This window comes from Cervus canadensis, chromosome 12, assembly GCF_019320065.1.
Source record: "Cervus canadensis isolate Bull #8, Minnesota chromosome 12, ASM1932006v1, whole genome shotgun sequence".
Taxonomy (NCBI): Eukaryota; Metazoa; Chordata; class Mammalia; order Artiodactyla; family Cervidae; genus Cervus; species Cervus canadensis.
Genome location: NC_057397.1, coordinates 10,424,516 through 10,439,470, shown reverse-complemented (window position 1 = coordinate 10,439,470; position 14,955 = coordinate 10,424,516). Strand labels below are relative to the sequence as shown.

The following is a 14,955-nucleotide window of genomic DNA, read 5'->3' as shown; positions in this document are numbered from 1 at the left end:
GGGAGTGAGCAGTCAGTTTCCCCAGCACACCCACCCCCAGCTGCTCCAGGGAGGCAAGACTTAGCCACAGGGCTCAGCAGGCTCTTCGGATTGCAGGGTGATTTTCTGTCTCTTCCCAGGAAAATAAACCCTTTATGGGTTCTTGTCTAAATTACACAAATTTAGCAAAAGAGAATCTATCTTCTGTATTCAGTCTCAAGGACTCAGTGTCTCCAGGCCATGAAGAGAGTTTTGGGGTGTGCTGGCAGCGAGCAAGCCTGGCTGGCTGAAGGTCTGAGTGGTCCAGCTGCCCCCAGGCTGCTCTCAGGGACCATCCGCTGGTCCTGCGTCCAGTGGAAGTCAGTGCTGGGCAGGGTGGTCCCTCCCCCAGGGAGGTGGTCCCCTGGGGCGCAGGCCTTTGGCCCTCTCGGAGGGAGGAACCCTGCCTGAGACCCCGAGACCTGTTTGTGAAGGGGGCGCGGGCCCTGCTGAGACCAGGCTCCCCGCACTCGTGGCTTCAGTACCAAAGAGCTGGTTCCCTCCCCCCAGGCCAGCCCACCCGGGCCTGGAGCAGAGCCTGCTGGCCTGGCCCCCGCTGCAGGCTTGGTGGGCAGGGCTGCCCTGGCCTGTCTCTGGGGGCTGCTCTCTCCTGGCCCTCTGGTGGGAGCTGAGCAGAGGGGTGAAGGAGCTGTGGCATACAGCTTGAGCCCAGTTCCTAGTGGCTGAGGCAGCTCTCCCAGACCCAGGGCTCCCCTGTTCCCCACCCAGGGCATGGTGCTGGCAGGAGACGACTCCTGCAAGGCCAACTCAGCCTTGCCTCCCCTCCGCAAAGAAATACTCCACCCCAGTCACACCCTGCTGTGGTCCCACTGCCCTCCAGGGCCGGACCCCACCTGCCAGTGGGCACAGGCGAGGACATTCAGGTCTATGCAGGCTGCGTCTCCTGTGTGTGGAATGGTGCCGTGACACCATATCAGGTCTTTTGGGGCCAAACCCTCTCTGTGGGTTCCAAAGTGACCATATGGGGAGTGGGGGGAGGACAGGGCGGGCTTGCCTGGTCCGTGTGTGTTTGGGTGCCTGTGTGAAGCTGAGGCAGCAGAGGGTCAGGCCGCCTGGCAGCTCTCCTGGGTGGGCAGGTGAAGGTGTGTGACTGGGAGGCGAAACCAGGGCCGGGCGAGCCGCGCTGCGTATGTGGAGAGGGCCGGGAGGAGCGGCACTCTGCCGCCGCAGGTCAGCTGTGCACGGAGGGGCACAGCCCAGGAGCTCCAGCGGCCTGAGAGCCAGCACTGGTGGGGGGCTGGTGCCCAGGCAAGGCCCTCCCTGTAGGGGTGTCTGGGAATGCCCGAGACTACTAATCTACCCCACGGCCCCAACCTGTGACAGTCACCTCAGCAGCTGAGCCTTACAGCCTGTGGAGCAGGGCACCCTGGGACACTGTAGTGTGTTCTTGGCCACCGACAGAGGCTGGTGCCTGCTTGTGGCATCTCGCCCGGAGTCACTGGTTTACTGGAGGGTATCCGAGTCATGTTGTTAGAAAGGAGAAGGCACCAGCGGTCTGTCTCCAGGATCCCAGTCCATCTTAGTATCCTGAGCTGGTGAGAGTGGGGGTGCAACCTCAGCAGATGTGGGGGCAGGCCTGGGGGCACAGGTCAAGCCCCACTTCCCCCTCTCACCCCACTTCCTTTTAAACACTACATTTCTCAGCCCAAAGTAAGACATTTACAAAAATAATAAAAAATAATTTTTTAAAAAGAGGAGTCAAGAGGTGTTTTTACAACATACTATGTTGCTTTTGTGGTCTATAATCTCTTTCGATGTTTTCTGTCTGTATCTATAGTTTTTAAAAAGTTCCAAGCCAAGTTTTGTTTGTATTTCCTTATAAGACAGCCTCACCAATGGGCCTCCCAGCCAGGGGCTGAGGCTGGCCCCAGCCCTCAGTCTCCCCACCCCAGGCCCCCAGCTCTTGCTGGCAGTGCCTTGGATGCGCATCCCTGTCTGATGGGTGGGGAAGGCCAAGGCTAGAGAAGCTGGGTCCTCTCTCAAATGGGATCAGGCCCAGAACCTGAGCTGCCCTGAGGATGCTGGTGCTGCAGGGCTGGAGGCACAGAGGGGTCTGTTCAGCTGGGACAGTCTGTTCCCACGGCTTGACTCCCCCCATCCCCATCCTGCATCTCACTGTGCCCCTGGAACCTCACAGCCCACCTGCCAAGCAGCCACCTTGGTTTCCTGCCCCCCTGGGATCCACGTTGGGGAGGGTGGGGGGCAGGGAAGAGCAGCACACCCTTAGAGGAGGCTGAGAGGAGGCCCTCCTGCAGCTCCTCAAGCCCAGCCTCAACCCAGCCCTGTAGCCACCCACTGGCCCTGGGCAACCTTCCCTGGACCTGCAGACCAGCTGCCCTCCAAACAGCTCCCTCCCCAACAGGCCTTGCTGCCCATCCACTGGCTGAGAGTTTTACCCCATTGGGTGTGATTCCATTTCTGATTCTTTGGGGAGCCCGCCAGGCTCCTCTGTCTATGGGATTCTTCAGGCAAGAATACTGGAGTGGATAGGCATTCCCTTCTCCAGGGGATCTTCCTGACCCAGGGATCAAACTCAGTTCTCCTGCATTGCAGGCAGATTCCTTATGGTCTCAGGGAAGCCCCATTTCATTACATTTGCCTCCCAGTCCTTCCAGGCCTCCTCTAGGGCCTTTGGGGCGTCAGCCCTGGCACCTAGGGCCCAGGGGCCCGCAGTGGCAGCGGGGACAGAGCCACACGGCCTAGCAGGTGTTTGGTTCTCCAGGCGTGGGTAGAGGACGGGCACGTAGAGGCCGCCAGGGCTCCCCACGCCCCGGATCTCCCGGCTCTGAGGCCACAGCGCTCCAGGCTCGAATCCTGCCCCCTTTACCTCTCAGCACATGACGGTTTTGCAGTTTTATCGAGCGCACGCTGAGTTTTCCAGGAATACAACCGTCGAGCACACCGAGAAGTTCAATTCATTTTGGAACTCAACACCCCCCTCCCGCCGGCAGGACTGGGGGTCGGAGTCCCCGCGTGTGAGGACTGCGGCGCGTTCGCGGCTGATGCAGGTTCTGCGGGGACACAGATCCGAGCTCCCAAGTGCCCGTGGTGCCCGAGGCCTTCCTCTCCTCCCCTGCGAGGGCAGTGCGTTCCTCAGGGCAGGTCGCGCGGGTGTCCAGAACAGCGGCAGCAAGCGGCGGGAGCCCGGGAGACCTCACCCCAAGGGCGGCTGCGTTGGTGGGGCGGGGCCCGGGCTCCGCGCGCGGAAGAGGTGCTGAGGACGGCTTCCGCGCTTCGGGCCCCAGAGCAGCCCTACTACAACTCCCAGGATGCTTTGGGCACCTGGACTACACTTCCCGAGATGCTCCGCGGCAGGACCGGGCCTGCGCGCGGGGCCGGGGAGGGCGGGGCCGCCGCGCCAGCATAGAGCGCGCGAAGTCCGGAACCCCGAGTGCAGGATGAACCTGGAGCGCGAGCTTCGCCGTGAGTCCAGGGAAAAGCGCCCGAGCTCGGGGGCTGGAGACGGCCCTGGCCCTCCCGGGCGGAGAGGCTCAGCGCTCAGGCCTCGTCTCTCTCTCTGCAGAGCTGAGCAAGGCCAAAGCTAAGGCCCAGAGGAGCGGGCGGCTGCGGGAGGAGGCCTCCGTCTGCCACCAGCTAGGGGAGCTCCTGGCCAGCCATGGTGCGTGGGGTGGAGTAGGGGCCGTAGGGGCATGGGACCGGGGGCAGGGGCTTCCTGAGTACCGGCCGGCCGCCACCCCATTGGCCTTGCTGCCCCTGGCCCACTGCCCAGTCGGACGGAAACCTGTCCCGCCCACCCAGGCTGCTACGCGGAGGCCCTGCGAGAGCACCAGCACGAGCTGCAGCTCCTGGAGACCACCGACGACCCCCTGGGCTGCGCCGTGGCCCACCGCAAGATCGGAGAACGGCTGGCGGAGATGGAGGACTACTCGGCTGCCCTGCAGGTGGGCGGAGACCGGCCCACCCCAACGCTAGCTACAGTCTACTCTCCCAGGCTCGCATCTCCTGGGGGCAGAGCCTGCCCGGTCTCTGCCGTCCAGGCCTCTGGCTGGAGGGAAGAGTGGGAAATGGTGCGATGAGGCTTCAGCTTCAGAGAGCCCTGCATCAGCAGTGGTCACCTGGTCCTTGGATGCACGCACCACAGCCTCTCCTGGGAATGTGGCTCCAGAAACCACTGATGAATATGTTACTGGAGCTGAAATCACTGGGGGCTGGCTGGGTGGGATTCCAGACCCTTTATCCACACAGAGCTGCCCTGGCTTCTGTGTTCCCGCAGCACCAATGACTCCCAGTCAGTTTCTCCTCGCATGATTGGCTGGTTAGCATGTGGTGCCACCGTCCCCGCAGGCAGCGCTTGGCATAGAGGAAACAGTGTGTGTGCAGCCTGGCTTCGGCCTGCACCTGGGGGCTTGGGGGACATGGGGGGCTTGCTTGCGGTGGGGGTTGGCTCACAGCGGCCATACTTCTTTGCCCCCAGCACCAGCACCGCTACCTGGAGCTGGCATGTGCCCTCTCCAACCACGTTGAGCAGCAGAGGGCCTGGGCCACCATTGGCCGCACCCACCTGGACATCTATGACCACGACCAGTCCCAGGACACCTTGCAGCAGGCACAGGATGCCTTCGAGAAAAGCTTGGCTATCCTGGATGAGAAGCTGCAGGGTGACTGCCCTTGGGCCTGGCCCTCCCTGACTTTGGCCTCCTGTGCTCTGCAGGGAGAAGAGGCTACAGCCTCACTGCCCATGTGGCAGGTCCCCTGTCTAGCTTCCTCTCTTTGTGAGGCTGAGCCTGGCTCTCAGAACCCCCCCACACCCCCCCACTTTGTGACCCTGCAGAGCCCGTGCTCCTCCTGACTCCTGACCTCAGATCTGGCTGCCTTTGCTCTATTCCCGCCACTCTATCTGCAGCAGAATCCCTGGCACCTACAGGGAGAGGCCAGAGACCTGGAATGGGGGTGGGACACTGAGTGTCTGCAGGGGTGTCTTCCAGGTTCACTGCCCAAGCGAGAGCTGAGTGAGATGAGGACCCGAATCTACCTCAACCTGGGCCTCACCTGCGAGAGCTTGCAGCAGGTGGCCCTGTGCAGTGCCTACTTCAAGAAAAGCATCTTCCTGGCTGAGTAAGGCCCCACCAGGCCCCAGAGGGAGCTGGGTTCCTGCCCCTGGAGGAAGTGGCCAAGGCGAGGGTAGCCAGCTGGCTCACCCCTGTGCCCCATCAGTCTCCTGGGAGCAGAGGCTTGGCTTGGCTTTGTGGGCTGGAGCCCTCGGTGGGGTCGATGGGTGCCTGCTCTGCTGTCCCTGCGCAGGAGCCCTGGGCACCGACAGCCCTGTCCCCCCACAGGCAGAACCACCTGTATGAAGACCTGTTTCGAGCCCGCTACAACCTGGGGGCCATCCACTGGCGGCGGGGGCAGCACTCGCAGGCCATGCGCTGTCTGGAGGGGGCACGGGAGTGCGCGCGCGTCCTGAAGCAGGGCTTCCTGGAGAGCGAGTGCTGCCTGCTGCTCTCGCAGGTGCCCTGGGCTCAGCCCTCGGGTGGGCTTGGGCCTTCTGGGGCGTGCAGGCTTACCTTTCCTTGCCCCCTAGGTCCTCCTAGACCTCGGGGACTTCCTGGCTGCCAAGAGAGCCTTGAAGAAGGCCTATCGGCTCGGCTCTCAGAAGCCTTTGCAAAAAGCTTCGGTCTGCCGGACCCTGAAGTATGGTGAGCCTAGGAGGGGCCCCGGGGGCTCGATCCCCCAAGACAGTGTAGGGAGGGCTTCTTCCTTCAGCAGAGGAGGCCTGGGCATGCGTCCTTGGGGAGGGGGCACCATCGGGAGGGGCCCATCCCCCCCCACTTCCTGTTGGGAGGGGTCTCACTGTTCTCTGAACTTCCATTCAGCGAGGAGTGTAGGAGGCACGCTGGGTGGTCAGGAGGCTAGTGTCTGCTCATAAACCAGCATCTTCACTGGCAGACCCGAGACAAAAGCCATCCTGCTTAATGGCGGGAGTATGACCTGGTGTTCTCCATTGATAAGTAATGGTCACAGGGCCCCTGCCCATGTCTGTGCCACAGGCCAGTCCCTACCCTGTGCTGACCTTAGTTGGTTCTCTTGCTGCGACCCCACGAGGTAGCCCCTCCTACCACCCCCTTATTGGGGGTGAGCGGAGGCTGGGTCTGGTGGGTGGTGGAGCTGGGTCAGGCCCGGGCCGGCCATGCCTGCATAAGGCTCTTTCCGGCAGTGCTGGCGGTGGTCCAGCTGCAGCAGCGGCTGGAGGAGTCCGAGGAGAGTGACCCCGAGGTCGCCATGGGCATCTGTGAGCAGCTGGGGGACCTGTTCTCCAAGGCAGGCGACTTCCCCAAGGCCGCTGCAGCCTACCAGAAGCAGGTGTGTGCCAAGCGGGCGTGGCAGATGGCGGGGGCTACGGGGGGCGGGGGGGTGGCACGGCCCTGACCTCACGGCGGCTGCCCCGCAGCTGCGCTTTGCGGAGCTGCTCAGCAGGCCGGGGCCCGAGCTGGCTGTCATCCACGTGTCCCTGGCTGCCACCCTGGGGGACATGAAGGACCACCGCCAGGCAGTGCACCACTACGAAGCAGAACTGAGGCTGCAGGAGGGCAACCCCCTGGAGGTGAGCGGTCACGGCCCCGTCCCGCCCGAGGCTCCATTGCAGGACCGCCACTCTCGGGGGTGGGGCACCGGGGTGCCTTGCCCCTCCCAGGGGGGCCACCTTCCATCTTGTGTTTGGGAGAGGGGGCCGCAGCCATCAAGTTCGTGCTTCTCCTCCAGGAGGCCAAGACCTGGTTGAACATTGCACTGTCGCGTGAGGAGGCAGGCGACGCCTACGAGGTGCTGGCGCCGTGCTTCCAGGAGGCTCTTGGCTGCGCCCAGCTGGCCGGGCAGCCCCAGCTGCAGGTGGGGAGCGCCCGCCCGCCCGCGCTGGGATCCCGCACACAGCTTCCCTGGAGCCCGACTGTCCGCGGCCCTGTCTTGCCGGTGGCCCTGAGCTGGGTGCCCCCTCTCCTCAGAGGCAGATCTTGCGGCACTTCCATGCTGTGCAGCTGCGGCTGCAGCCCCAGGAGGCCCCCAGCACCGAAGCCAGGCTGCAGGAGCTGCGAGTGGCTGGAGACGAGGATGAGGGGGACGGGGAGGGCGAGGAGGACGATGATGCTCTGGAGGCTGTGGAGCTGGAGCTCTCCGAGAGTGGTGAGGCTCGCTCCCTGGTGCCTGTTTGGGGTGGCTGGGGCCAGCTCACAGGCTTCTGACTCCTGAGGAGGGAACATTGGGCACCCGGCAGGGGAAAGAGGGACACTGTCCACTAGGTAGTTGGATGAGAGGAACCCACGGTGGAGAAGCAGGTGCTGGGAGGGTGGGTGCCCCGGAGGCAATGGGGCTGGGTGGGCGCAGGCGGGCGTCGTGCAGTGGAGGACACCTGAGCCCCAGGCCAGCTGCTCTCACCAAGGGCAGGACCCGGGAAAGAGCGGAGGTCTGGGGCTGGGGGAGACTGACCCACAGAGCAGCCTCGGCACGGGGACCGGCTCACGTGGGGCGGCGGGCTTGGCTCTGCTGCAGAGGACGAGGCTGACACAGGCCCACCGCTGGAGGAGGACGAGGAGCTACGAGGCTGCCTGGGCCAGCAGAGGGTGAACAAGGTGAGGACGGGCCAGGGACAGCGGCGACGCCCTCCTGTGGTCACTAGTGCCGTCCGGCCCCTCACGCCCCTGCCCGCACCCTGGGCTGTGCCCACAGTGGAGCCGGCGCAACGACGTGGGAGAGACAGCGCTGCACCGAGCCTGCATCGAGGGCCGGCTGGGCCGTGTCCAAGACCTGGTGAGGCAGGTAGGCGTCCCTGCAGGCTGGGCTGTCTCCCCAAGGAAGAGGGCAGGGTTTGAGGGCCAGAGCCAGAACTGGGGATCCTGTCCCTCCTGGTGGGGAGCATCTCACTGCTGTGATCTGGGCCAGGCCAGGCTGAGGGGTGCGCCCGTGGGGCCCTCCGCAGGCTTCAGTGCCAGGGAAAGGCCAGGCTGGTGCGGGCACTCGGGGCCAGGCTCCTTCCCATTCTTGGTCATAGGGCCACCCCCTAAACCCTCGGGACTACTGTGGCTGGACACCCCTGCACGAGGCCTGCAACTACGGACATCTGGGTGAGCATGGGACGGGGTTTCTGGCCTGTGATGGGGAGAGGGGGTGGGTCCCTCCCGAGAGAGGGCCTGGAAGCCAGTTCATGCGCCTGTCCGCAGACATCGTCCGTTTCCTGCTGGACCACGGGGCTGCGGTGGATGACCCAGGCGGCCAGGGCTGTGACGGCATCACGCCCCTGCATGATGCCCTCAACTGTGGCCACTTTGAGGTGGCTGAGCTGCTCATCGAGCGAGGAGCATCTGTCACCCTCCGCACCAGGAAAGTGAGTGTACGCAAGCCAGGTGGGCATGGGCGGCGGTGGGTGAAGCTGCTGCTGCCAGCCCTGCCCAACTGGTACCCCCAGGGCCACAGCCCACTGGAGACACTGCAGCAGTGGGTGAAGCTGTACGGCAAGGATCTGGACAGTGAGACGCGGGAAAAGGCGGCTGCCATGGAGAGGCTGCTCCAAACAGCCTCCTTGGGTCAAGGTAAGCGGGGGCCTCCTCTGCCCCTGGCGATTCCGCTCCTTAGCCTGAGAGTCTTGGGCCCTGTGTGGCGGTCATGTGCCAGGCACTGTCTCACAAGAGATTGCTCTTTCTGCAGCTCCCCACAGCTCCTGGGCTCCGCAGACCCTCCCAAGTAACCATCTGTTTGACCCTGAGACCTCTCCTCCCTCAAGTCCTTGCCCAGGAACCCCAGAGGTCTGTGAAGCCAGCCCCAGGGTGTCCCAGGGGCTGGCAGTGTCCACTGTGGCCAGACCGCGGAGGAGCAGGCACAAATTGGCCAGCAGTAGCAGCTCAGAAGGCGAGGACAGCGCCGGCCCGTCCCAGCCCACCCAGAAGAGGCCCCGGCACACAGGCCCATCACCGCAGAACAAGGCCCCGATGGCCAGGCCCGCCAGCGATAGGGAGGCAGCCACAAGTGCCAGCTGGGCAGCCTACCGGGCGGCCATCCGCGGAGTGGGCAGTGCCCAGACCTGCCGCCTGGGCCCCAGTCCACTGCGAGGGCCCAGCGAGACCCCCATCCCCCAAGCAGCACTCATCCCTAAGGAGGAGTGTTTGGCTGGGGACTGGCTGGAGGAAGACTTCCCGATGAGCCCTGGTCACCGGGGCCGCCGTCCAGCCCGCCCCCAGAGCGGTGGAGATGGCGGCAGACACCATGCCTCTGGCCCAGGCAGTGACATGGCACGCAGGCCCCGGGCCCGGGTTCGGGCCTGGCAGAGCCGACTGCCCTGTCTCAAGAGCTGGAGCACGCCAGTCAGAGCAGACAGAGCCGACAGCCCGGCCACAGAGCCCGCACGGAGCCCCGACGTCCCCAGGGCTGTGGCGCCCGCTGGAGAAAACCCCACAGCAGGCCAGCTCTCGGTGAGTGCTCACGCCTGGGGCAGAGTGCCACCCAGGCTGCGGGAGAGGACAGGCAAGGGCCTGTCTGTCCCAGCTCAGCCCCTTCTTCCCTGCCCCCACCCCTAGGGCCAGGCCCTGCCCCCTCCCATCCGAGTCCGAGTTCGAGTCCAGGATAACCTCTTCCTCATTCCCGTTCCACACCGGTAAGGTGTCTCCTCCTGGCGCCTGGCTCGCTGTGCCTCTGTGGGCTCGGTGCTAGGGGTGGTGCCCGGGGGCAGTAGAGGGCCCTCGTTGTCGCGATGAGACGTGTGATGAGAGCCCGCCTGGCCCTGTCCCTCGCCCCTGGGGGACTGCTCGTGGGGAGGTGCCGGCAGGCCCTGGGGTCCCTGGGAGTGGCCCGGAGGTGCTCCGGTGTGCACGTTGCAGGCGGGCAGGAGGACAGGGAAGGCTGCACAGCCCCAGGTGGCAGGGCAGGAACCTGGCTGGGTCCAGTACTCAGCTCGTGCCCGTGCCCACACAGGGAGGCCCACTCCGTGGCCTGGCTGGCTGAGCAGGCCGCCCAGCGTCACTACCAGGCCTCCGGGCTGCTGCCTCGGCTCTCCCTTCAAAAAGAGGGGGCCCTGCTGGCCCCTCAGGACCCTATCCCCGACGTGCTGCAGAGCAACGAGGAGGTGAGTGACCAGAGCCAGGGCCCTGAGCTGGGGGTGTCCTCCAGGACTGGGGTCAGGGCTGCTCACCGCTGCTGCTCACCAGGTGTTGGCTGAGGTGACTTCGTGGGACCTCCCCCCACTGAGGGACCGTTACCGCCGGGCCTGCCAGAGCCTGGAGCAAGGTAAGGGTCCAGACGGCCCTACGAGGCCTGGGCAGAGAACTAGGCCAGGCCCACAGCCTTCAGTCCCAGGACCCCAGGCATTGACCAGGGTCCCCCCACCACACCTGGCCTCAGGGTTTCCTTCCCTACCTAGCGGCCCCCTAGTGTGTGGGCAGTGGGGGCAGGAGGTGGCCCCATCTGGAGGGGGGTCAGCACCACCCACCCTGGCTCTGCAGCATGCCTCGGGGCCCCAGGAGCTGCCCTGGAGCTCATGCTGGAGTGGGGGGGGCGGAGTGCTGCCTGACTGGCCACCGCTGACTCCCAGGGCGGGACAGGCGGAACCTGTCCTGGTGACACCATGTTCCTCCCCAGGGGAGCACCAGCAGGTGCTGCAGGCCGTGGAGCACCAGGGCTCAGCCCCCGCATTCAGCACCTGCTCCCTGGCACTGCGCCAAGCCCAGCTCACGCCGCTGCTGCGGGCCCTGAAGCTGCATTCAGCGCTCCGGGAGCTTCGCCTGGCCGGGAACCGGCTGGGGGATGGGTGTGTTGCTGAGTTGCTGGCCACCTTGGACACTGTGCCCGCCCTGACCCTCCTCGACCTGTCCTCTAACCACCTGGGCCCTGAAGGCCTGCGCCAGCTTGCTGCGGGCCTCCTGGGGCAGACCACCTTGCAGGTAAGAGGCGTGGGGGACAGCGGGCAGCATCTGAGTGTCCACATCCAACCCATCCCTGGTGGGGAGGTGTGGTTGAGAGCATTGGCCGGCACCCAGGTCCAGGTGGCGAACACGAGATCCTCTGGGGGCCCTGTGTCTCCCACAGAACTTAGAAGAGCTGAACTTGAGCATGAACCCCCTCGGGGATGGCTGTGGCCAGGCCCTGGCCTCCGTCCTGCGGGCTTGTCCCGTGCTTTGCACCCTGCACCTCCAGGCCTGTGGCTTTGGCCCCAGCTTCTTCCTGAGCCATCAGGCGGCTGTGGGCAGCGCCTTCCAAGGTGAGCTGCCGGCACGTCCACTTCCCGGCCCCAGGGGTTCAGAGAGCCTTGAACCAGGGCACCAGCTTGGCTCTCGGGAGCACGTGGGTGGACATGGGTGTGGCTTGCCTGGCCTGGGCAGGACCCAGACCCAGTCCCAGCTACACTGCAGGTCCATCCCTGTGGCTCCCCAGCTCAGCATTCTGTTTGTGGGAGACGATTCTACCCATAGTCCCAGCACCGAGAGACAGGAAACTGGGCATCCTCCAGGGGGTTTTCCACAGAGGCCTGAGCTAGGAAGTGGGGCTCAGAGCTGGGAGTGCAGCAGAGGGGAGGAGGGGCTGGGACTTGGCTGGTAGACGGAGTGCCCCCACCCACCCCTGCCCTACCATGCTGAGTGTCCCAGTCTTCGGGCCGCTCTGTCACAATCAGGGACAGGCTGGGTCCCCAGAGTGGCGGGAGGAGACTGAGCTCATGAGCCTGTGCTGCCCCTCCCCCGCGGAGGCCCCGGGCCGGAGACCCCGTCTCCCAGTGCACAGACCCTCGGGACAGTGACGGCCTCCCGAGGGTTACGGGGGCTCTGGGCCCAGGCCTGGGGGCAGGGAGGAACCTGATGGAGGTTCTGGCCTCCATATAGACACCAAGCGCCTGAAGACACTGTCCCTGTCCTACAATGGCCTGGGCCCCACTGCCCTGGCCCAGGTCCTGGGGAGCCTGCCGGCTCACAGCCTCCTGCGCCTGGAGCTGAGCTCTGTGGCCACCGGCAAGAGTGGCCTAGGTCTCACGGAGCCCGTGGTTCGCTACCTGAGCCAGGTATGCATTCAAGGGGGCACTGAGCCAGAGGCACCTCGACCCCCAGGACTGGGGGTGGGGGAGCTGGGAGAGGGTGCAAGTTGGCAGAGAACAGGGGTGGGGAACACTTTCTACAGACCTGCTTGCCTGGGGCTCTGAGGTCCTGGCCAGCAGGAAAGGTACCTGGGTGGGGCGGGTCTCCTGAGATCACTTCGTGATGTGCCAAGTATGACCCACTCCTCTGGGTAGAAGCATGTTCTTCTGACCTGCAGACTTGGGGAGATGCCACCCCCTCTGGCTTCGGGGGCTGGGCAGGCTTCACTCCATCATTCTCAAGGGATGGGGGTGGTGTCTGGTGCCCTGGGTGCAGGGCCTCTACTGGGAGGCAGGGAGGGCAGGTGTGTCCCCCTCCGTTGTCTAGGAAGGCTGCGTCCTGGAGCACCTGAGCCTGTCGGCAAACCACCTGGGCGACACAGACGTGAGAGCTCTGAGCAGGTGACGCCACTACTACCCTGCGGATCTGGTCTCATACCTGGGCACCTGGGGAGGCTGGGGCCTCACGACCTGCCTCCCTCGGGCTCTCACGTCCCTCTGCTGGGTCCTCTCCTGTCACCCGTGTGCCACGGCCCATGCCAGGGCCACTGCTCCATGGCCTCCAGCTTCAGTGGCTCTTAGGAGTGTCTGGTGTATCCCGAGCCGTGGGGTCACTTGGGGCAGCTTCCCCTCATGGCGGAAACTGACCCCCAGGCTTCTGCCCTGTCTCAGATGTCTCCCTCTCTGCCCCTCACTGGTCTCGCTGGACCTGTCTGCCAACCCTGAGGTCAGCGGTGCTGGCCTGGAGGAGCTCCTGGCTACCCTCCAAAAGCGGCCCCAAGGCCTCAGCTTCCTGGGCCTGTCAGGTGAGCTCTGGGTGTGGCAGCCACACCTGCCCAACTGGAGCTGGTGACACAGCCCCTGCTCGGGGACCTGCCTGAGGCCCAGGTGCCTCCTCTGAAGGGGCCGTCCTGCCACTAGCCAGGCTTCAGGGTGGAGCTGGGCCCCTGGGTGCTCGAGTGGAGGACAGTGCCCAGCGTGCCCAGATGCAGGTGCGAGCCTCACCCCTCAAACCACAGGGCAGGAGGAGCATGGGCCTCTGCCTCCAGCCTGGTCAGCCTGACCCTCAAGACCATGGCTGGGGGACCCACTGCCGCAGGGACTTTTTCGTTCCTGTTGTCCAGAGGGAGGGAGGGAGTGGAGGTCAGCCTAGAGTGGATACCTGCCTCTGAGGGCCCCTCCCACTTCTGGCCAGGGCGCCCTGACTGTACCGTCTAGGCCTGTGGCCTGACTTAGGTGGTTCTCTGGCCACACGTGGTGCAGGACCCCGTCTTGAGAACGACCCCAGGGAGGTGCATTTGGTGAACTGGCGCGTCCTGCTGGGGCTGCGGGCAGGGCAGGCCAGACTGGACCCTCCAGGAGAACCAGGGCTGGGAGTGGGTGTGCACACTGGGGACCCCTGGGTTCTTCCTGCTTCTCGCCCCCTGCCCCACAGGGCCAGGCTGGCTCCTCCAGGAAGGCCCTCCTGAAGGCAGGCTGGTAGGTGATCTACCGTCACTCAGATGTGGGGCTGCTCCTCACACATCTGGCTTCCTGGCACCTGCATGTTCTCACCAAGCCCCCTGCTGGGTACTCTGTGGTCTCTGAGGATTGAGCATTGGCAATTCAGTGTCCTGAGACTCCCAAGAAACCACGCTGGGTCCATCTTAAGGACCGAGACATCATCAGTGTCAGAGGCACAGATGTGAATGCAGTGTCTCCTACAGCCGACCTCCCTCTTGCCTGACCACTGGCTGTGGGAGGGGTCTGCGGTCCTAGGCAGCCTCTGGGAGAGCACCCTCCATCCTCGAGAATGATCTGGCCTCTCCTGGGCTTTGCTCGTGCCCCTCACTGCAGCCCTCGGGGCCTCAGGGGAAGTGCGTATCGTCCCTAGGGCCAGGCTAGTAAAGAGAAAAGTCCTCTGAGACCCGAGAAACTGCATCCTGCCGGGAGCAGCTCCCCAAGGCTGACTCCTGCCTCCCCTCTGCAGGCTGTGCTGTCCAGGGCCCCCTGGGCCTGGACCTCTGGGACAAGGTTGTGGCGCAGCTGCAAGAGCTGCAGCTGTGCACCAGACATCTCTCTGCTGAGGACCGGGATGCCCTGCATCAGCTGCTGCCCAGCCAGCTGGGCCCCAGAGTGTGCACCCTGGACCAGGGCCCCAAGCTCTTCTTCAGGCGCCTCTGACTGGCCAGCCCCATGGTGTGCCCTCCCCACCCACCCAGGCCTCTAATAAAAAAGCCAATGCTGCCTCCACCCATCTCTGCTGCTGCTCCTTGGAAAGCAAGTGGGAGGTGGAAGGCAGGGTTGTGAAGCTTAGAGCCCTCTGGAACTGAGGATGTTACTGGAGCAGGTTCCTCTGCCCAGCAAACAGCGAGCCAAAACCCAGAGACACCAAGGTTTGCAGCAGAGGAAGGATTTATTCACAAGGCAGCCAAGTGAGGTGATGAGAGGGCAGGTTTCATATTTGCTTCCTCAAAGGCGAGGGGCTTGTGACATTACAGTATAAAGAAGCCGGTTGGAATTCCCTGGTGGTCCAGTGATTAGGACTCCGCACTTTCACTGCCAATGGCCTAGGTTCGATCCTACAAGCCTCAGTAACCACCACCACCACCCCACTCCAAAAAAGCAGGATGGTCTTGGGTGTGGGGAGAGAACCTTGGAGGCAGGGAAGAGGTGAGGTCATCTGTTCTGCAGAGGCACATCTGAATTACTTGCTTCTTCATGGGACACATTAAAAATGGTGGCACATGATGGGGTGAGGCTCTGAAGGCAAGAGGTCATTCACTGGACCCAGGAGCAGGGCCAGTTTTAGCGTCAGACATGCAAGCTTTTGTATCAACAATTAAAGCAAGCTCGATTCGTGAAGACAGGTTACA

General features: G+C 64.2%; 1 protein-coding gene across 2 annotated transcripts; it reads left to right on the top strand.

The window, feature by feature from the left end:
- Positions 1-3,379: 3,379 nt before the first annotated feature.
- TONSL (tonsoku like, DNA repair protein) lies at positions 3,380-14,332 on the top strand. Of its 2 annotated transcripts, XM_043484238.1 has the most exons (26): positions 3,380-3,462; positions 3,563-3,658; positions 3,799-3,941; positions 4,475-4,658; positions 4,986-5,115; positions 5,337-5,508; positions 5,582-5,696; positions 6,215-6,360; positions 6,449-6,601; positions 6,760-6,885; positions 6,999-7,176; positions 7,543-7,622; positions 7,720-7,809; positions 8,042-8,114; positions 8,211-8,374; positions 8,456-8,579; positions 8,695-9,455; positions 9,561-9,637; positions 9,955-10,105; positions 10,188-10,266; positions 10,618-10,919; positions 11,065-11,236; positions 11,853-12,028; positions 12,429-12,502; positions 12,773-12,906; positions 14,070-14,332. In XM_043484238.1, exons 1-26 carry the CDS (start codon positions 3,438-3,440, stop codon positions 14,261-14,263), a joined length of 4,119 nt encoding a protein of 1,372 aa, XP_043340173.1. In that variant the 5' UTR covers positions 3,380-3,437; the 3' UTR covers positions 14,264-14,332. The 2 variants fall into 2 exon arrangements, with proteins under 2 accessions (XP_043340173.1, XP_043340174.1); XM_043484239.1 differs by lacking the exon at positions 14,070-14,332 and having other exon boundaries at positions 12,433-12,502.
- The last annotated feature ends 623 nt before the right edge of the window (positions 14,333-14,955 follow it).